General features: G+C 30.6%; 2 protein-coding genes across 6 annotated transcripts in view; one reads left to right on the forward strand and one right to left on the reverse strand.

Annotated features, from left to right (window-relative positions):
- Positions 1-798: 798 nt before the first annotated feature.
- Positions 799-6,601, forward strand: LOC146528557 (acylphosphatase-2). Its single transcript, XM_085203884.1, has 3 exons — positions 799-2,637; positions 4,650-4,776; positions 6,470-6,601. Exons 1-3 carry the CDS (start codon positions 2,574-2,576, stop codon positions 6,582-6,584), a joined length of 306 nt encoding a protein of 101 aa, XP_085060010.1. The 5' UTR covers positions 799-2,573; the 3' UTR covers positions 6,585-6,601.
- A 3,937-nt stretch (positions 6,602-10,538) lies between these two features.
- Positions 10,539-23,715, reverse strand: part of fusl (transmembrane protein fuseless) — a 28,059-nt gene continuing 14,882 nt past the window's right edge. For 3 of the 5 annotated variants that reach the window (XM_085203071.1, XM_085203072.1, XM_085203075.1), the window contains 3 exons: positions 17,297-17,449; positions 13,724-13,907; positions 10,539-13,333 (listed from right to left, as the gene is read on the reverse strand). In XM_085203071.1, the coding sequence (XP_085059197.1) occupies positions 13,071-13,333; positions 13,724-13,907; positions 17,297-17,449 (600 nt within the window). In that variant the 3' untranslated portion in view covers positions 10,539-13,070. Of the gene's footprint in view, positions 13,334-13,723; positions 13,908-17,296; positions 17,450-19,646; positions 20,644-22,273; positions 22,502-23,715 lie in introns of those variants that run through there. The other 2 variants (XM_085203074.1, XM_085203073.1) reach the window with 2 other exon arrangements.

Raw genomic sequence — 23,715 nt, forward strand, 5'->3', positions numbered from 1 at the left:
TATTTTTTATAGTATTTTTTTATTTTGTTACGTGTTTGAAATGTTACGTTATTTGTAGTTTAAATATTTTTTTGTATATTATAAAAATAATATAATTATTAAAGATGTTATGTTTTAAAAAAAAAATATAGGCTTAAAATAAATAACCTTGTTTTCCAATGTCCGTACTCATAAATCATAACGCAGGACTCCCCCCAATACTTGGAATTGATTTTATGCAATTTACATATATTTTATTAGATAAAATCAAAATTTGTTATTATCTTAGTAAGATTTGCGCACCAGATATAGGTTCTTCCCAATAATCTTCAAAATATTAATGAAAAACATTTCCGCGACAGGATTAACAATCTTGACAGCTTGATTAAAGATGTATTGATGAGTGTTATGTTTAAATTTTATTGTAAAAGTTTGAAAATATGTAATAAGCAAGATGCAATTATATAATAATATATATATGTTTCCTCAAGAAATAATGGTTAAGTAAGGGAAGTAATGGTGTCATTGGCATTTTACATCAATATCTCTATAACAAGTAAGAAAGTATGTTGTATGGTTTTACTTTCATCACTTTATTTTTTTTCCTTTTTCATTTTGTTTTTCGTTTTTAATTTTTTTAAGTGACTAATTATATTTAAAAAAAACCTTTAACCTAAAAACATAATTAATCTTGATTACAATACATTCCCTTGAAGGTGTCACAAAAAAAAAGATAAAACCACAATATTTAAAATCGACCTACCTTGCCGGGAATTACCTGAAACAATCAAATTATATAAATATCCATTTCTATTCCATAATTACGACAATCTTTCAGGATTTTAAAGCATTAAGTACTTTCATATAATCGATAAAATCTTGCTTAAAATCCCCACGTGCAACTGATAACATTTCCTTAAACCAGATATAAGTATCAACTAATTGCTGCACTGTGTAATCAGATTAATTTCGTTATATATATTTCACTGTCCCGCTTATAACGCAGTATTGAACTCCGCCAAAGTTAATAGTAAAAATATCGATAAAATATTTATTTTTCTTAAGAAAAGGAATTGGAATCAATAAACGGAATATTGAAGACTTATCAGAGTCAGATTGGATCAACCTTACCTTCAATATACAGAAATAATGCCATTCAATCCAATAATCTCAAAGGAAAACAAAGATCTTCCGGTACAATCTTCTACTTCGAAGACAAATTTTATGGCAGAGAAATTAAAACATAAGGAGATGAGGAAGATTCGCAGCATCTCAGTTGCAGGTTCTGCTCGGCATTGGTACGGCTTGTGTAAGACTAAAAGCCAATAAAAATAGAAAAAGTTATAGAACAGGCACTTAGAAATAATCATGGAAGCAATATAAAAATGATTGAAATTAAATAGAAAATATTTTCTCATTTACACATTCTCCACATTTATGAGGTTTGTGCTTTGAGGGCCCAGGCCATCCAGAATTCAGTGGAAAGTGGAGAATGGAGTATCTTAAAACTAGATTCCCAGGTTTCCTCTGCCTGCCTGCTATATGCGGGATACAGAGTGAAGTAAAAAAAACTCCGTTTTATTGTTTGCATATTATCTTTATTTTACAATTCAATATACTTTATAGAGAATAAGAAATAATTGAATGTACAAACATGTGTCTAAGAAAAAAGTGTTTGCAGCGAAAAATATTTTTTATATATCAAAACATTTTTTTGGATACACTAAAAGTATTTTTATGTAATTTCAAGAATAATATTATGTTATATCTCAGTCAATTAAATAAAAACGTAATCCAAATATGTATATCATTTAGCTACTATTAGAATGTGAAAATCGACAATATTAAAGATGTACTTCAAAGTTTGTTCATATTTTTTATGTATTTTTATATAAGAACATTTTGAATAATAAAACAATAAATTCAAATAATTTAAACACTTCAATATAATTTTGGCTGAAAAGAAAATGAGTTTTAAAGGCGTATGTTTACAGAGCTATCAAGGTATTACTTACATAGTTATTTTTATAAAATATATTAACTCAATTAATCGTGAGCTATAAAGTTACCTTTCTCTGGTTTGTTTACCTTTTACCTCATCCTGAATAGTCCATGCATATATTTTAATAAACCCTTCTGTTACTGAGAAACAATGCACAGTTTAGGATTTAAAAATCAAATTTGGCATGGAGGTTGGTTGATAGATTAGGGAGTACGGGAAGGAATGGAAGAGGATTTTCTGGATTTCTTCAAGTCAACATATGCAAAGTTGCGAGCGACGACTAGTTTTAGTAAATATAAGTATATAATATAGATGATTATAACAATAAATTCTACAGATTTAACCACTAAAACCAATTGAAATTGCATCAATCTCAATAAGCCCGCCTAATCGATTTCCCAATACATATATTGAATCGATATTCACATTGATCCATTACTCGTGCGTCAATTTATCTATATTTATTTACTGACCAAAATATCTAGGGCGCTACGTTTGGGCGGGCGGCAGTCCCAAAACAGTTTTCATTCGAGACAATCTACAAGTAAAATTTTAAATTGTTTATTATTATTTTTTAATTAAATTTGTTATAATGGGTGCGGATGATCCTAATATGCTAGTGGCAGTGGAATTTGAGGTCTACGGTCAGGTTCAAGGTAATAATTTAAAAAAAATATTTTCAATTGTTGATATAAAAATGATTTTTTTTATAACTAGCTTAAACATCCTTATTAATATCCCTACTTTTATTTGTTTTTATTCTATTTTCTTATTTATATGATATTAGGCATTTAGCATTATTTTAAATCGTTAAATTATACAATTTAAGAAAAAGCTACGTGACTGGAATATTCTAAATGTGTACCTATAAGTTGTCGCATAAAATATAATATATATAAATAGAAAACGTATGTAACTTTTAAATTGATTACTTGCTCCCGAAAGACGTTGAAAAAAATAGAATTAATTTAAAAATCTAGTATGAAAAAAAAAATACACCTACCTATATAAATAAAAAACTAAACAGAGTAGAAATATGAAAAATAGTAAAAACCCAAAAATAGAGATATTACAATTTTCTATTGAATGCTGGTATCACAGTGATAACGTGATTTACCGCCTAATCTCAAAACGTAAGTGGATTAACAGTATATTTATTATAGCTATTAGGCTGTTATCTGTTCTAATTCGTTTTAATTTACTTTGAAATTGTTATCGTGAGATAAATATGTAATTATTTATTTATATCTATACTTAAATGCTGACTAATAATATTATAAAGCTTGTTTGGTTTAATGAACTAATATCAGAGACTACTGGTTCGAATTGGTCGGTTGGTTTGGTTGGTATTGGTTTTGTGTGTTGTTAGTCCATATGTCTAATTCTTTTTTCTATAGCTTCACACTGTATTCCCCACATAGCAGGGTAGGCAGAGTAGACCTGGCATTGCGGGTTGAGTGACAGAACACTCTGTCACATGCTTAAGGCTCTGCGCCGCGACTGGTCAACTAGGCAGGTTATATAACATCAGATTACTGTGGTCAGTGTCATCGCTATATCATACATAGTTATTAATTTGCTTGGGTTTTGTTTGGCAAAGCTGCAAATTGCGTAATAACCGTAATTATTTTTTACCTGTTTTACATTATAATTGTATGAAGTTAGGCTGTGCGTGAAATTTAAAAAGCATATTAGGTTTTATCTATAAAAGTATAATTTAGTGAGCTTAATTTGAACTATAGATATTATTTACAGATTAGATTATAAATCTTTATTAATTAAGTATTTAATTTATATTGATATTTATCAAAGTTTTCAATTATTTTTTCCTTAAAGTAAGATCCCATAGCTTAAATTTGCAGGTATCTGTTTTTATATTGTAGAATAGATTACACTAGGGTTGCCTAGAAGAATCCTGCCGCAATCACCTATAATTAAATGTATGGTATTGCGTTTCTTGGAAAAAATTGCACTCATATGTTTTTTATATGAATCCCACATCATTTGAATGGTGGTTGATCTCCCAATGGTTGCAGCTCTTAGCTCTCAGTCTGGCGCAAGCCCAGGGTTGCCTGGTTTAAACAGGTCACTTAATGTTAATAATTTGCACTCATTTTTTAACGAAAGCAGAGAAAGAGCGAAATATAAATGCTGGCTTTAGTTGTTTCCAAATGAAAGGGCGAAACTGCAGGTAAAAGCTGTTTAGTAAACAGTAACTTAGAGCTTATCAAAAGTCGAAATCTGGTTTACGGATATAATTATACTCATCGTTGCCAGTTCCATTCTCATGATATAAATAACTTTTGTTAACAAGCCTTGGTGTGCAATGTACGAGTATTAATATGAATCGAAATATATAACATGAATGAACAAATTTCATTTATTTTTCAAAATATATAAAACATAATAATAATATATATAAAATATGTGAGGCCACCGAAGCTCACTGGCACAGTGTCGATTGTGGGTTCGAGTCCCATTCAGGAGATTGATTTGTTATCATTCCTGCTCTCTGGTCAGATTAAACGTGGCGTTAAGTTCAGCCAATCAAAACGTAATGTTTCGAAATTGGGCGAGGCGTGGGGAATGCAACACGTTAACACTAGGTTCCTTTTGCAGGCACAAATGCGGAATACAGAATGAAATTAAAATAAATATATTATTTCAGGTTGTTTCTTCACAAAATATTGTAAAGAATTGGCGGTACAGTTGGGCATTTGTGGTTGGGTGAAGAACACCAAGAATGGTACTATCGTCGGCAAGATACAAGGGACTAAAGCAAACTTGGATCACATGTAAGTAGAATACAGAATATATTTTTTTAAATCCTTGGATAATATCACCTAAATAACGACATGCTATATATTATTCTTCGTATAGCCATGTTTCTACACGTAATCTAGTATTAAGACACTCCGTTTTCTACTCTCCTTCCAATTTCGAGAGTTTGCTTTTTCATTCAAGAACGAAGATATGGAAATAATAAATTTTCTCGAGTGAAAATCAAACCCGTGTCGCATTTACCGATGTGTTTTCCTTGTTATTATAATTTTATAATGTTGTTTTGTTATTTATGTATTTCTTTATTAATATCTTTTTATATATATTCTTTATTGCACATATAAGAAAATAATGGAGAAAACAATTAAAAAGTTATGTTTACAATGGCGGGCAATTTATTAGGTTGACTTAGAACTCATTTGTACCTATTGTATATTCAAATCTAAGAAACTGTATTCGAATCCTTTGTCATGAACGTATCATTATGAACTAGGTACTACTTGTTAGTTATACGTAGCTTGAGACGCTGCGCTTTATCAGAGAAAAGAAAGCATATATCCAGAGTGGAGACGAGAAGTAGAGTGGAGTTTGAGGGAGTCGAACACACATCCTTCATGCGCTGATATTGAAATTTAATTAATATAGACAAGAAGTCTTTGAAGATATAAATATCGTCGCATTATATCACCTGCTTATAGTTGGATTAGATCCAAGTTCATCGTTAACAAGCGTTCAGTTCCGTCAACATGTGATTGTAAATAATATAAAGGTTATATAATATTCTACATTTTACGGGTAATGCAGAGAAAGTTTTTTGTGTAAAATCACTCCGTTCTGGTGTTTTCACCAACCCTAAGTTATTGGTTTGTGAGTGATGGAAGGTAATGTTCTATATTTTCTAACTAAATGCTGGAAACGCGGTGTTGAGTTTCGAAATTAAAAAATAAACAAGAAAAATGAATAAAAATATTTTAATATCTAAGAGCTTGGGCAGAGAAGGTGAGCCCTTAAGACTGCACTCGGGTTGCAAATCCCAAAGCACACTACTAAGCTCTTCATCCTGTGAAGAATATTTTTTCTCTAATACGACAAAATATGATAAAAAGAGTAATCTTTCACTACCTCTCTTGAACTAAACAAATTATAGATCACTCGATCCAAGCAAAAAATTCAGTCCACAACTTAAGCTTCCCTGTAATATACAAACTACTGTTCAAACAAAATAATTATCAGACTGTGTTTAAACATTAATTTGTAGATAATAATAATATATTTTTATACTTTAATTACTTCTGGAAATGCCTTTATTATCTGTATTTATTTTGATTTAATACGCAGAAATTACTTTAAGCCTATTTTATATAGAAGTTCAAATATACCTACAGTTTACTGCACACATTCACTTTACAAATTGTGTAACTAATATCTTTTTGTACTCCGTTATTATTTCGAGTTCAAATACATAGTTTAATAGTTAGGTTAGATTAATAGTTACTAGACTACTAGACAATTCGACTTAAGACTCATATAATTAATAGCTCCTAGCACATTTGTGGCACTGGGTGTAGAGAAAAGTGCTATTTTGTGTTTTTTTTACTATTTTATAATAAAGGTCAGTCACTCGTGGATATTAAATATTTGTTTAAAAAAGTATTTATTTTAAAAATAAACCAAAAATTATAAGTAATTACAAATACTTTGTTACAGGATCGACTGGCTCAGTACTAAAGGCTCTCCCGGGTGTACGATAGAGAAGTGCGACCTCACGAACTGGCAATATCTAGCGCGATTGGATTATAATAATTTTAGCATACGCTTTTAAATAAATAAGGAATATAACATGTGTGGTTTCTGTTTCTTCAGCTTTACGCTTTTTTCACGCACCACAGCATGCACCATGCATAAAAATATTTTAAGTATTTTTCCTCGAATAGGAATCGAATGCCGCTACGGTCTCATGTAGTTTCTTTAATCACTATAAAAATTTCTATGTGACCACCATAAATTTTAACTTTTTGGTTTGTTATTTATTTCTTCATCATATTTGTTTTTCCATACTTATTAAACAGTAGATTCCCAAGTTCACTCCGCCTTCACTGCAATGGGCAGAATATAGTGTAAAGGTAAAAAAAGAATATAACATAACGCTTCCATTAGCGCCTCGATGGTGTTAAGATTTTTTTTTATTGATAAAAATGGCAAAATATATCTAGACATATATTAATTAGTTTATTTCTCATTGCCTTAGTTTATGTTATCTAATTATAATTAGACAATTATAATGCAAAAGTAAATATCCGTTATACATACATATACGAGGTCTGACAATAATATAACTATTTAACTTCATATCTTTTCGTCACCATAATTTATGGTTTCCTTAAAAAGATTAAAGTATTACACTTGTTACGAAAGAAATAAATAAATGTCGCCAAAAATCTTCAGATAAATAATTCAATATTTAATTATAGTGTTTGCTTTATATTAAAATATTACACATAGTGTGTTTATTATCAATTTGCATATATAAATCAGCTTCACGCAGTAACACTCCGTTCCCCACTTTCCGCTGAATCTTTCGAGGCATTGAGTGTTGAGTGGGGGAACTCGACGCCGGGGCCTCAACAGACGCTGCGATGGTTGGTAATTGTAAGGCTTTTTTGTGATAATAGGTTCAATTCAATTGTATAGGGGATATTTAATATATAAATCAAAGCAGCTTCACGTGTTTCATGTAGAGCTGTAATATGAAAGGTCATTGGGGAATGGGAATGAGAGTACTAAGAGAATCTAACAATTAACTAAATCTCATCTAACAATTTCTATGTTATAAGAAAAACGAGATTTTATATTGAAAGATAAAACTTTTTACACATTCTTTGAATTTGGAATATTTTAGGTTGTTAAAAATATATAGCACTCATTTTTCATTTAATCTGATACAAAATTATCTATTTAGATTATCAGCTCAAAGCGTATATTGATTTTGAAGATGACCCAGGACGAGATAACGGGAAGTACCAAAATCAGTTGAAAATATGTTTGTTACCTCATAACTTTTGACTGGGTGAACCGATTATGAAATTTTTTTTTGTTTGAAAGGTGAAGCTTCCCGAATGGTCCCATTTTTTTTTAGTCCGTGTCTGACAATGGTATCTATGAGAAAATCACATAAGTCTTAAATTTGTATTAGGTATGTGCGCGACAAATAGACGAATAACTCGCGTTAAAATGTTGCGCCAACCGATTTTGATGATTCTTTTTTTATTTGAAAGGATACACTTTAAGGATAATTTGGTGAAAGTTTGGTTAGGTTCCGATTATGGGATCCGGTCAAAATTTTGAAAGTTTGTTTTTTTTGGTAAAAAATTGATTATACTGTAATAGTTACAAGCAAAAACTTTTTAAATTAATGTCAGAGGTGAGATTCCTGATCGTTGCATTTCTTATCAACCAACCTCAAAAAAGAGGATGTTCTCATTTTCAACCAACTTCAAAAAAGGGAGATTCTCAATTCGCCCGAATACTTTTTTTTATGTATGTTCTTGACAATATACCAAAATGTAACTTTGCACAAAAATAATATCTAATTAAATAAAGTTTTACATAGGACAACCACAACCACGCGTTGACAACCACTACCACCACCATCACCATCACCACTCGTTTAAGAAGCATCATTTTCAGATCTACCCATCACTTAAAATCGTAAAATAAATTAATTTTTAACAAAAAGAAAAACCGACTTCTAACAACGAACTAAAAAGTAAAAATTATTATACAAAGATTTTATAATTTTGAAGTCGGTGTCAAGCTAATGCTACAACACCTTTACTACAATATCTAATTACTAAGCCTGTTTGTTTTACTTGGCACCGACTTCAAAATTATAAAATCTTTGTATAATTATTTTTCTGTTTGTTAAAAATTAATTTATACATACTAGTATGCCACTTGCTTGCTTTCAAGTTTTTTTCGGCACCTATTGAAGATATCTTTATGAATAAAGACTAATTGAATGAAGTATAACATGCATATCAAAATTGGGCGAATCAGTGCTGATAGCTGTTGGCTCATAAAACCAAATGTAGAATTCTGTGGTGTTATAACTTATAAGGTATGATGAAAACAAGTCTTTAAAACACTCTACTGTTGTTGTCGATTTGTCCTTATCTATGGCAGTTCTACTGAGAAACTTCACAATAGCTCTACAAGTCGATCCGTTGTAATAATTTAGACACATTTCGAAGGCGTCGCAATGGAATACAACTAATGTTTTTTTTTGCTATCCCATATATAGAAGGGTACGCAGAACCTAGTGTTAAAACATTTCTGCTCAATTTTCATAATGGCGGAACAGCGCTATTGTCGTGTTACCAGAGAAAATGAAAATAATTAATTTCCTCCAGTGGGATTCGAACCAATAACGGTCACGTTTACACTCAGACGCTGTGCTGCTCAGCTACGGCGGTATCAATCTATGCAGTTTTTAAATAATAACAACATATTTTTTAAATAAATGGAATAGAAATATTTATAAAAACATGCTGAGTAATGGTGATATGTGATAATGTTTTAACTACCGTCATTGTTATATATCTCTACATAATTTTGTCGAAGATTTTATAAAATAATAGCGGCCCGCCCGCGGATCCGCCCGCGTGAACTACGTTATTAATAATTTCTGTCTCCATGAGTACCTACGTCCTATAAGTGACGTTCATGCAAATTTGAGACTCCTAGAATTTGTAGTAACGAAGTTTCATACAAACTTTCAACCCCAAAAACAACCCCTTAGAAGTCGAATATCGCAAATTCCCGTCTTAGCGAGCACCTACGTCCTCCTAAATATATAAATACCCTAAATACCTTCTTTGAGACCATGATAAGTGAGTGACCTTTCGATTGAATATCTCATTAGTTTTTTAAGCAATTATTACATTCATCGTGTGCAGATGTGCCAATTGCATCAAGAAAACATTTAATAGTTCTCATAGGTTTATATATTCTTATCCACTTAAGTTGTTCAACAATCTTATTTTCCTATTTAGTTGTCTAATAATGTCAAGAGCTTTTTTGTTGAACTCGCGGATAGAAATAACATTAATTCAACACAACAATTAGAAAGAACCTTTTTACTTACTCATCCTATCCTCCTTTCCTTATCGTCCTTTCGTTCTCGAAGAAACTGATGGTGATGAAATCTTTAAATGTTATTAAATATGTTAGATCCAGTGGCCTCACCTGGGTGGAATGGTATTTGAAAAGATACCTAGCAATACTGACACCTGTGTTATGTCACTTATTCATATATTCTTATATATTCTTTCTAAGATACTGGAGGGTCAACAAAAAAGAAAGGGATTACTTAGATCAACCTCATATCGAAACAATAATTGATTTTCGTAGAAATAAATCCACAACTGAAGCAATTCTCGATTTTCCTATTATTATTTTCACCTCAATAATAACAAAAAACTACTCACTGTGTTTTTAGATTGAAAATCTTTGATATGGTTCCCATTACTATTCTTTACAAAAGTTTGAAAATGCAGGTATCAAGGGCAAATAATTTCAGTTTTTTCATCATCCATCTATCAAAAAAAACATAACACATTTTTATTCAAATTTTTAACTCAACTGGATGGATAAATTAAGTTTAAGGCTAAATTTAAACTTACTTTATTGCAAGTATATTATATATCTTATCCAAAAATCAAAAGCGATAACGCAAAAGCTGTCGACCAATAACCATACAAAATGATAACACATTTGATAAAATAACGAATATTTATTTACTTCTTACATATTACATGCAGATAGAACTATTTACATAAACCTATAAACTAGCAACTGTACAAAGTGGAATGTTCTAGACTTGATTTCGTTAGTGTTAATATATACATGTGTATAATATATATATCTTTTTATATTTTCATAATATACATTTAGGATATTATATCAAATATATTTTTTTTAATAAATAATTTCTTATTTATTGAAGATTCTATATGTGATATATGTAACAAGTGGCTTATAAGGCATTATGCAGAATATAAAGAAAAGATTTATAGTTGCGTATAGCTAATATTGTTATATAGGTGATAATTAAAATTACCATTACTTTAACAAGAATAATATATATTATGTTAATAAAAAGGATAGATAATAAAATAATAAATTTGTTCTAATAAAGAAGCAACAAGAAGAATTTATTTTATAAATCTTACATAATGAAGACTCTACCACCAGTTCGGAAAAAAATACCACTGCCCTGAGAAGAACTGGCGAAGAAACTCAGCGGGAATAACTTTTTTTAAAATTTCTAATCTAAAAAACATTTTCTATATTTCTATTCTAAACACATATATTACAAAGTTATAAAACATATATAACATTTTAAATAAGGCTGTATAAGCAATTTACTTTGCCAAACCATTTAATTTTTAATCTGCCTATAAATCACTTGCTACACAAAAAAAATATAAGTACCTTAAATATTGCCAAATTGGAAATAAAATGAAATAGCTCCAAATTATATTTTCCTTACTTTTTTAATATGTTTTTAACATTTAAAAAATAAATAACATCAAATATTGTTTTAATTTCTATATATTTAAAGAATATTTTTAAGCTTTCGCTTGTATTTGTACTTAGAATTATTTATTTTTATTATTAATCTGTGATGTACTATAAGATAAATTAAAATCCAAAGTTTTCTTACATCTTAACTAATAAGAATTTTCGAAATTGTAATGAATTTACTTATAAATGTATTTAATAACTAAAAGAAGTGAATGGAAAAATTAAATACAGTACAGGCAATTATTAAGTAAACGTAAAAATCTTAAAAGAAAATATTAATTATAAAATATTTACAACCCTCTATTGCACCTCTATAGCTATGAACATATCGTAACATAATCGTAAATAGCATGAATCGTAACAAACAAATATATGTTTTTCATAATTTTTTAACTTTCTTACATTACTTGTGGCAAGTAAAACTGTTGTGAATAGAAAGAACAGCTTCACGCTTCCAAATATTGAAAAAAAAAAAACTTTAAAAAGGAAAATATGAAAGTTATATTTGAATATATTTTTTTTTCGTTTCAGAATTTATATTCACGTTTGTAAAACTACGTTGTGATGAAAACTACGTATGTTAAGGTTCCCTAGGTATCATATAAAAAGAGCAATCAAATAAATGCTGTTTGGTTTATTTGACACTGGCAGTAATGTAATGTACTTATATAAAAAAGAAAAATACAGAAACTTCTCGTCTTTTGTTTTTAAGAAAACTGAGTGACAGATTACTTTGTTCATCGTTTTCCACCGGTTGAATGGTAAAATTTAATATTTTTTTAATTTTATTAGATAAAATATTTAAATATATAGTTTTAATTTTTTTATAGAATTTGAACTAATAACAAAAGGTTAAGAAAAAGGATTGTTGACATATCCAAATGACGACAGAATCATTAGGATTGAAATTTATATCTAAGGTAATGCAATACGGACAAGAAATAATTATTCAACAAAAAAAATATACGAACAAGGTATGTAACAATACATCAATTCAACATATAAATTACAAATTTTATTATCTTAACCAACATTTCTTACATATTCTTTAACTGAATTTAGGGTCCAAAAATGTTATACACTCAGTTCCTTACTGACTTCTGTATAAGCTAAATTGTTAAATATATTACAATTATAAGTTACAATTAAAATGCTGTAGAAGCAAATTTTCAATTTAGAGCAATTTTCGTGGTATTTTTATATTAAATTAATGGCATTTTCTTGAAAATATCTGTAAAAAAATTGTATCAAAATATATTTTATATGCTTTAAGCCCCCTTTTATATCGACAGCGAGTTTACAACCAGAGTTACTGATAATTTTGACTGATATGTTTTAGCATTTTTAATAAAATATTTGTATTTACTATTCATATTAAATACTTATTCATTCTACTAACATAAAAATAAGGCATTATATAACATTGATTTCAAAATTTTACATTTGTATATTATCCTTAAGAATCACGCGTCGCTATTTTATTTAATATTAACGTTAAAAGAACCTAAAACTTAAACTATATTTAAAATTTTTCATTGATTCATTGTATATATAAAATATTCATCTATAAATAAAATCCGTGATAACTAAAAACAGAAATACACAAAAAATCAAGGCTACTTCTTAATATAAACGTGTGATATATATACTAATGATACACAAAACAAAATCTGTCTAAACAAAACTTGAAAACACAATATACACATATCAAATGGCTCGGAGGTCACACCTTCTGTTCCGGCGTCTGTAGTGGCACGCTCGCCTCCTCCTGCATTTTGGCTGGAGGATTCGACCTTTTGTGTCTCTTTATCCTCTCTTTATGAAAAAACAATCTGAGGTAGTGGCAGGGAAACACTACGCAGTCACCGGCAGGCTCTTCTGCATCGATGTATACGCCTCTCACTAATACCGAGTTGGAGCAGTTCAGGACAATTAGAAGGGCAAGGCTGACGATGTGTGAACACCAGTTACTTAGCTTCGGTGTTTCTATAAAATAATATTTTAGTTTAAATTCCATGGTTTTTTAATTTTAGATAATTGTTATTTAATTTATGTCAAAATACACAATGTACTTATTTTAAATAGAACCTGACACTTCGATAAGCTACGTATTCATTTAAATTACAACAATTTGGACAATTTTCATATTATATAAATGTACAAATGACCGGGAAAATGTATATATATACCAAGTCTTATTAAAAAGTATCCACTATTGTAAACTTAATATATTGACAATATGTTGAAGGCAGAGTGCAGAGTGTCTTAACACTGGATTCTCTAATCTGGAATGTTATTTCTGTCTACCCGTGACCAAAGACAAATATATAAAACATCGCCATTAATCCCGGTTAAGAGTTTGATTAAAAATAATACCTGGAAAGAAATATATGTCCAATAGTCCCCAAATGCCTCTCCATACATTGACTGTGGCTACAAACGATATAAGGTGGTATAAATCGGCAACCAGCAGACGCGGGGCGCCTTGCAGCTTTGACACCGCCCAGCGCATGGGCGCTTGGGCGCCGAAAGTTATCACTACTATCACATAGCCGCCCACCTGTGAAAAGAAAATATTTTAAATATTGAACTTTATTTGTTTTTTTATGTTCCCGTAAATAATGCTTCTCCTCACACCACAAGGAACAGACACATGAAGTATTGACACATGCAGTTTTTAGCGTTCTACGCCGCGTATTCTTTCAGTCACTCCGTAACGAAAGAGATTATACGTAGAGATTAAGAAATTCTTGTCGTTTTAACAGTCTTTTCTTAAAAGATAAGTTGCATGTAAAGAGAGTCACATATCTATGTATCCTTATTGTTATAGATACAGTATATAATATGTCTTGAACGCAGAATATAGCAAGAGTGAAAAAAAAGATAATGTGATTAGAGTGAGATAAAAAACAAAACAATATCTCAGATTGTCCAACACGGGAGTGGCTAAATGAGAACGGAGTGTCTTAACACTACGTTTTCTCTGCCTATGAGTAGAAAACGGCGGAAAGGTAAGGAAAAAAATGGTTGTATTAGGATATTTGAGTTTGAGTTTATTTTTATCTGCACGCATCTTATGCATTTCATTGCGTGTAGAATGTGACGTTCACATTCCACACGCAATGAAATTTATATATTACCAACATTCTCCGCAGGATTTTGAATTCGCAACCATGGTGCAGTTTTATCTATTACTAAATATCATAATTAATTCAAATTACACTAAAGCGGTATTACTATATTTGATAAAACGTGTTGATAATTGATACTTCAAAAAATTTCGATGATTCATCATTATTTTCACTATAAACAATACATTAACGGCGGGACTTTTTTACAATCGCATTTTCTAATAAGATTATATTTATCATTTTAAGGTACCTCAAGGCCCAAACAAAGGTGACCTCGTATTTTAGTACCTAATAAGTACCTGAGCATGTAATCGCGTGTGACATAAGGACAGTATAATTTCCACGGAAAATACAGTATATACATAATATTATTATCGATAGCGCGAGTATTATCGTATTATAAACAAACAGTTCACTGAACTGTGCTTACATTCAATATAATTAATTAGGGTATTGATATTTTCCGTTAAGTGATTTTTATTACCATTGCATAATGCGTTTTACTTCAAGAAGCTAGTGATAATTCACTCTGATCTAATTTTTTTTCTTATTTGGGTGAAATAATAAAATGGCCGGTATAATAAAAAAATATCATTGTAGAATTGAACCCACATTCGTTATGACTCGCAGGTACATGTTTTATTTGGATTTTACTTCACACGGTTTCTCGCATATAGATAGTAGGAGTAGGAGAGATCTAATGTTAAGACACTTCGTTCCTCACGCACAGCCCAATTCTCGACACATTGCTTGTTGACTGGTGTAACTCAACGCCGCCGCTTTATCCGGTTACCAAAATGAGCAAAATGAAAATAATTCATTCCTTCGAGTGGGAATTGAACCCGCAACCATCGTTTACAGTCAGACGATGTGCCGCTACGAATACATTGCATATGCAATTAGTTTTATACGTATCTACTAGTATGTAGCAATATGTTTAGAAATGACGATTGTTTACTAATAAAACACAACGTGGGTATTGTAGTATAGTCTTCTTTGTATTTCAGAGAAATTTGCAAACGTCATTAAGATAAAGCCGTAACTCGTTGATAATATAATATCCTATTTATTTCTGTTGTGCTAACACTATAAAGCTGAAGAGTTTGTTTGGTTGAACGTGCCAATCTCAGGAACTACTGTTTCGACATTGAAAATTTATTAAATATGCTCTACGAGAATACATATAATACGAGTATGTTACATAAAAATTTAAATAAAATGTTCTGAAATTTAAAAACTATAGCTTATATAAAATAATTAATAGCTAAAAATGTAAATTTTTGCTTCATTTATTTCAATGATTGGATGCAATTAAGATTACATAAAAAAGTCTCTAAAACGGGACTTTAAGCTATTGATACTACTACTACTACAATTACGATTATATTTCATAAATACAAGTATGAAAAAATTAAACGGACTATATTTCACGTTCAATATCAAACCATGGCATTGAGCCTAAGTGGAATGAACGGACGGACAGAAATAAACCCGCTTATTAAGGAACAGGTAAGTACAGTGTTTACCTTATTACCTTAGATCCTAAACGCTCAACGAGATAATGTCGCTTTATTTTTGGATTAATGACGAAAACTCTTTAAAGCGCTTCTTAATATTGTAATTTATACATGACTTCAATAGTCAAGAAGTTGTTTCACCGTAAGGCTGTTAAAATTAAAAAATATGTATATAAGTCCAGTCTTTTGCTCCAGTGTCGCTGACTTCCATCACTAAAAACGCTATGTCTTTAAAATTTGACTGAAGGGATCGAAGTGTCTTAACACAAGTTTCATTATGTTTACCCTGCGATATGCGGGAAAGAGCGTGAAAATGGTTTTATTTTAAACTTACATTACATTTTCTTCGATTTCATGTTTAAGGTTCCTGTTTTATTATAGCACTTTTAAGCTTAATTTTAGCGTTCCGTAAACCTAAGGTACTCATTTAAAGATTTAAGAAGTTTAATGAAATAAACATACTATTGACCTTAAATATTCAAAGTTAAAAAGCAATAACGCTCATAGTACATCAGGGAGACGGGAGGAAGAGCCAATTGTGCGGCGTAAGTGGTCACTGACTCAATGACGACGCGTGACGGCGTGACCCATATGCGGAAAATTATATATCTTTTGCATATTAATAAAGATAATGTGAGAGATTTTGGGGAAAAAATGCTTGGGAAATATCTATTTGTGGATATTAATTTTGAAAAAATATACTTGCACTTCAAAATGCGCGGGATTCAATCACGCTACGTTCAAATTATCCGTTTTCTAAAAAAATGTGTTTGTTTTGTTTTTGTAATCTTCTTATTAATAGTCATCTTTAGTTATAAAAGTTTGGGGATTACAGTCTCGTTACAATTATGTTAAAAAATTTCGCGGATTCCAACTCTTCTTAAAGCCAGCAATTGAACACCAAAATATGCGTTCTTATTATGCTACGTCGAAATTCTTATTCGCTTGTAATAACATATTTACGTTGTTAGCATTTTTCATACGAGTTCAATATCGCTAAAGTTAAAATATCTGTCAGGAAAGACAGAAAGAAGAGACCGCTCTGATGCATTGGCAGTAATTACAATTAGTATCTGACAGTAAATGCGGTTGTGGATTCGAGATTGGGTACTACATGGGGAACGAAGTACCATAGCACTAGCTAAAAAAGGTAATTTTAAGTTTATAATACTATATTATATTACACATAAATTGCAATTAATATTTAAAAAAAAAATGGCTTATAACACTTTCTGTAAGGTAAATATTCTTAAATTACGATGTTTCTTATTAAATTACAAAAATAGAGCATAATCACTTACCAACGATGTCCAGCATGATTTAACCTGATCCTCAGGATATAGGAATATGTCCAAAAGCGCCCAGGAGCCGCGCCACACGAACACCACTAACGAACCCACTACCGTCACAGAGAATACGCAGTCCAGGATGTACAACGCGGTCTCTCTGCTACTCTGTAACAAATATATTTTAGGTTAGATGGCATTTGTTGTAGCGCCGTTTAGAGGTTTTTTCAAAAACATTGATAACACGAAATATTTCGGATTGGGCGAAAATAGAATGGAGTGTCTTAACCCTCTGTTCCCTCTGCTTATCCTGCACTGCGGTGAAAAACGTGAAGATCCGTCTTTAAAATTTTCCCAATACGGTTTAAGTCTACAACAAAGTTACTGTGCAACGATGTCGTAGATATTTCACTTTTGAAACCGCTTCGCTACGAAAGTCGTAGCAAAAATTTTGACATTCAAATATATATACTAGATCATATGTGTAATAAAATAGTTGCCACCAGTGGGAAATGTACTCTAAAAATAGCGTATTATTTATTCTATCACTTAAATAAATGATTATATCATATTTTAAGCTTATCGCCGAGATAAATCGTCTCTACGATTAGACTATTTGAGATACTCGCTAGACAAGCAAGATTTTGAAGAGGCAGCGAATTTTATCGATCGTTCTGTTAGTTAATTGTGATTGATGTTTGTTACCAAAGATTACAACGAAACAGATATGAAAATACTAAGTAGTAGATTAAAAAATTGTGCCAGAAGTGTCAGAAGTCTGTTTTAAACAGTTTCTCAAACAAATCTTAAAAGATTTGGTATCTTTTATCATACTATATTATTTATTTTTTCTTTTCGAAATTACTGCATTTTAGAATTAAGATTTCTTTTATTTTTTCATCAAAATGATTAAGATTCCTTTTCAGCCAGCAGTGAAGTTAATTATTGAAACTTAATAAATGAATTATTATTGAAACTTGATAAATTAATTAATTATATATGATAACATTACTTAATTAAGTATGCTAATCGATGATAAAACACCTGGCTTACAACAAATCTGTTAAGTAATTGTGTGCGTACAGACATTTGTATGCCAAATGTAACAATTATGTTTCATACATAATTTATCTTCATCGGACAGCGCCTAATTGTAAGCGCGACGGTTGTGGGTTTGATTCCTATTTAGGGGAATGAATAATTTTTGGTTCATGTTAAAGCTAAGGAAGCATATTGTCTTAAGATAGCTACTAGTAGCTCCCTGAAACTAGTAGGTAAGATAAAGGTACCTTTAGGTGAATAAATTTTGACTATAACATACTTTACTTTGAAAAGGTTTGAATTCTTTAATTTTCAATAACAATCGTCTTTCATAAAGTGATTCTGAATAATAGATATTGATTTAATACCTATTTTCACAAATATACTAACGATCATTGACTACTCTATACTAAGCTGTTTCTTTTTATATCTAATCGAAATATGTGATAAAGACACACTGCCGGAACTGAGTCACTTATGTTATTTGTCGTTTAACCCCGGAACTGGTACATATTATTATAGAATATAGGTACGCTTGAAATGTGTAAATGCATAAACTTGTAATTTGTCAGTTCAAATTTTACAAGAACAATATATGTACTTGTTATAAAAAACTGATGACCATTTGGATCCGAATGTACTGGTCCAAGTTGTACTATCAGGTACAGTTTTTGAGATTAGCGCATTGTAAGAAACAAACTCTTCAGCCTTATAATATTAGTATAGATAATTAACTCCCCGGTATCGATAACTAAAGCGAATGAGGTGTTAAAAAGGTGAGGTGATAATACAAAAACTAAGGTAGCGGATTTAATAAAATATGTTAATGAACCGAAGTAATATATGTGTATTTAAGGAAAATTGTAAAAATATATCATAGAATTGAAATAAAAATTATTATGAAAGTATAACTTATTTAATTGTTAAATTTAATTTTTCCGCGGTTAGGAAAAATACACAAAAAAAAGGATTTGTAAAGATGTAAGATTGTGTACTATTATTTCACGAGCTATGGATAAGCTATATCTAGTAAGATAAAATTTCGATAGTTTATTCGATCTCGATTAGTCTATTAATAGAATAATCAGTTAGAGAAAAATACGAAATCAGTAGTTATATTTGTTTCTTAAATGTAATACGTGCATTTTATTTATAAATATATTCTTTAAATTGATATTTCAGTCATTTATTATTTCTATCTTCTCTAATAAATATTATTCAAAAACGAATTAAATTAACGTATATTTATTTATATTATATGTAATATAGAACAGATTGAAAAACACAACAAAACAAATATTTGTGTATATTAAAAAAAACTTACTGTTTTATAAAAAGTAGGCGCGTCAAAATAATCTTCAACTGTATCAACGGTAATGCAGAACGGCGCAGAGTCCACATTTCTGAAAGCTCTCAAGAAGATGATAGCCACCGTCGACGCGGCCGTCGCGATAATAATCACCATGGGATCATTCATGAAACACTCCAGTAAATTCCAAACTCCTCTGCAAGCTGCCACATTCACAACCGCTGCTACACAAGTATACAACCTTGTGAAGAACAGATATTTTTTAATTCCATATTCTGGTACCAATAATTTGTTTAACGGTTCTTGTATGGCACATAGGATGAGACCGACGATGATGCCAAACGCGGCAGTCCAAACCGCGCTTAGTAAAGGATCATCCGGATATATGTAAAGGTCCATAAGGGCCCATGTCGCCTTCCAGTAAATGATAATTAATGGTCCGGCTAAGAAGATCGTGAAGAAGACGTCAATTATCTCCAAGAACGCCTCCAGCCTCTGCCCGCTCAACGGCTTGATCAAAATGTAGCTACTTCCAAGCATAGCTAGGGAAGTAAGCGGGACTTTTCTATAATTATCGTCTCAACAATTAAACGCGGAAACTTCGAGAAGAATTGCTCAATTTTTTTAATTTTCGCCTGTCAAGGGATTAAGTCCATCCCGTGTTGGAAGCGTGCACCAAATTTTGTTTTCGTCGTATTATATTCACGTACGAAATGATGAATGATATCCATATAATTACGTATATGTGAGAGCGTGTTTAAAAGCACATCACTTTTTTACTTTTTGCCAACGAAAAATATTTAAATGCAAAAAACAACAGTTCGTCGTTCGCCAAGTTCAAGTTGTCTCTCACCGAATAGTCCACTGCCTTTACTCAACACAGTATTTATAATGAAATAAAACACAAAAAGGCTGATTGCTAAGAAATGCTGATAGCTAATCTCCACCAAATCGTATATTTATGATTTATGAGTGCATAATTCACGGCTTCCTTGTGCATCTATCGCTGGCACTACGAATTGTAATGATATGAAAAAACGAGTATAAGATAATGATTGATGATAATGATGTTATTAGAATTTGATAATTTACTTGTTCGATAGACTATATAGAAGGATATTTAGTATAGTGTTTTTTTTATTTAACGCATCTTACAAATTGTTAGGGGTAGACAATGTAGTTAATGTCATTACGCATTAATAATTAATTAATTAATTCATTAGTTAGTACGCAAAAGACCGTGCAAACTGGAGTAGTAGTAGGTTGAGTAGGAGGGCAGACCCTGGCAATAGCCGGGATTAATGCCAGGAGGAAGAAGAATTTAATTAATGTCATTATTTTCTTAGCTCTGGCAGAACAAGAGAAATAAGGCATTATAAACTTAGGTAAAATTTTAGAATATTATAATTGACTTCAATAAATATAACTGTGCATGATATGAATGTACAATTCTATTTTAACCTGTATTGTATAAGTAAGTAGATACATAATCTACATTTATTATGCAAGTGATAAAAACTTTGCTACGCCGACGCTCTCGTAGCTGCAGGCGTCAACATTTTCATAATAACGTTTTAGAGTTATGTGCATACGTTAGCGACATAATGTTACTAATGTAGCTTGTAATAGATTTGCAGAAAGCAGAGGGAGCCTAGTGTTAAAACACTTTGTTCTCCATTGTCCGCCGATTTCTGGAGCCTTTGCGTGGCGGAACTCAACGCTTTGCCTCGAAACTAGAGCGAACAAATGAGAATATAAATCTAAATAAATATTTAATTTCTTCGAGTGGGGTTCGAAAACACAATCAAACTAAATTATAAAAACCAATATATTAATGACTTCGAAGTAATGAAAATTGATAAATAATAAGTAGATAATATTATTGATACTTATATGCCTGTTTACTATTTAAATTCTGTTATTTATGGAGTCGGTTCCACAATATGGGTATTATTAATTAATTCTTTAAGCGTGTCTTGGCTGATACACATAAAAAATATAGTTAACGAATATAGAACCTTCTTAGTTTTGAAAAAAGAAGTTGGTTAAAAACGTAATGATTGTAAGTTTAAAATTCGGTTACGTTTATAAAATAAGGATTTGTTTCAATCAAGATTTTCAAAAATGTGAAGTTAGATTCCTTTCCGCCGATTTTTGCCAACTTACGGACTGTAGTATAGTAATGGGAGGTAAATACAAGATTTTTCTAAATTAATATTGTTTTCTTAAGAAATATAAGTAAGTAGATCATATGATCTACTGATATATTCAAAATTTGTAAATAGTTTTTCTAGTTGTCCATATATTTTTATGTAGTCTATTTCAATTTACTATTGTGTTAACTTTGTTAATCTTTGTTAACCTAAACCATTTCAGGGATTAACAAGGATATTTTATCAAAAAATAATATTGAAATTGATTATTAATTTTATGAAATCTTTTTGAACTAAGGTGTAAATTCGTGTCTCTTGGATATCAAATATGTAGGCGACACACAGCAAATGAGGAAAAAACTATGCTAAATTAAAATTTGGTAAAGCAAATGGTTAAGAATATTTCAGTAAAATCATCGAATGGATAAGTGTTATGTTATGATGTGAGGCTATGAGCGTTGTGTTACTGATAAAAAATAAGAAAATTACTAAATAAACGCAGTCTCGGGCTTTTTAAAGAAATATTTAAAATCCATTTTGATGGATCTATAAAGATTCATATTGTTAGAGCACCACGACACTTTTGATAGCACACATTTTGACACACTTTAAAACTGTTTATATTTGCTTATTATAATAATTATTATCGATTATAGTTTATTATATATATAATTATGATTATAGCTAAACACTTCCACTAGCAAGCCAAGTGAACAACAAACTAAAATGCAAGTGAGTGGAGTTCTAATAATATAACAAATACATAACACTGTTATCAGAATAAGTAATAAATCTCTATAAATAATACTCTCACTTTAGTTTACTCAAAAAATTGTGGTAAAATTTACTTAACGTGACGTTGTACGTAAACAGTTATTAAGTGATTTCTTGTTATCTTTAGATATCTCTCGTATATTGCGGCGTAGGCAGAGATGTTCGCTTTTCACCCATTTTGAGACATTACCGTGTTGGAATCCAACGTTAACGCAATTAAATATCTATTTCTAACGGGACCCATTTTGCTCAAAGTAAATTTGGGAGTTTTTAATATTTTCTTTTCCTTGATAGGTTTGGAATTATATTAGGGAAATAAAAATATCTAATTGTGCTTAAACATTCTTCAGCCAATTAAATTTTCACAAGTAGCTTTGTAAAATTTAAATGGGCCCCGACTGTTAATCCTAATAAACTATTTATTTTTAATTTATCTATTTTGTTTTTAATTTTTAGTTTTGTGCAGTCGGATTTTTTTGTTTTTTTTTCTTTAAGAGACTTATGTCTTCATGAACAAGAGAATGGATTATTACAATTATTGTCAAATCGATATTATGATTAAAGGGCGTCGTCGCGTAGTGGGAAGACATCTGATTGCCAACGCAACGGTTGCGAGTTCCAGCTTTCTCTGGAGAATAATTGAAACGCTGCGTTCGATTTCGCCACTCAACACGAACGGCGAAAGGTGAGGAACGGAGAGTCTCAATATTAGGCTATCATGCCATGCGGAGAAAATCTTAAAGCTGGTTTCACTTTTTAATTAGTTTAGTAAAACATGCAATTAAAATCTGTGGATGATTTCTAACACAAAAGTGCTTACTTATACGATTTTAAATTGCAGTAAAAATGCAGTAAGTAATAAAATGTCACTTAATTTTTTAGAAATGATGAAAACACTTCTACAGTGTTTTTGAAGTAGTGACCTTTCAATCGGCTTAAGGTATGTAAGGATATTTCAAGGTGACCTATCATCTGTCTATGGTGAGCTACCTAATATTTATTTGTATATCCTATATCTTATAAAACAAAGTCGCTTTTCGTGTCTGTCTGAACTTTCTAACTCTTCTTCTTCTAAACCACCCAACGGATTTTTATGCGGTTTTCACCATTAAGTCGAGTATTTCTCAGGGAAGGTTTATATATAGTTTATTATTTGT

This window comes from Heliconius melpomene, chromosome 19 (assembly GCF_056956725.1).
Source record: "Heliconius melpomene rosina isolate 202511_hmr_F chromosome 19, ASM5695672v1, whole genome shotgun sequence".
Taxonomy (NCBI): domain Eukaryota; kingdom Metazoa; phylum Arthropoda; class Insecta; order Lepidoptera; family Nymphalidae; genus Heliconius; species Heliconius melpomene.

Bases quoted from the DNA above. Each gene is read 5' to 3' on its own strand.
- LOC146528557 (XM_085203884.1), top strand. From the start codon at position 2,574: ATGGGTGCGGATGATCCTAATATGCTAGTGGCAGTGGAATTTGAGGTC. The intron at 2,638-4,649 runs GTAATAATTTAA...ATATTATTTCAG, and splicing joins GGTCTACGGTCAGGTTCAAG to GTTGTTTCTTCACAAAATAT. The intron at 4,777-6,469 runs GTAAGTAGAATA...ACTTTGTTACAG, and splicing joins AAAGCAAACTTGGATCACAT to GATCGACTGGCTCAGTACTA.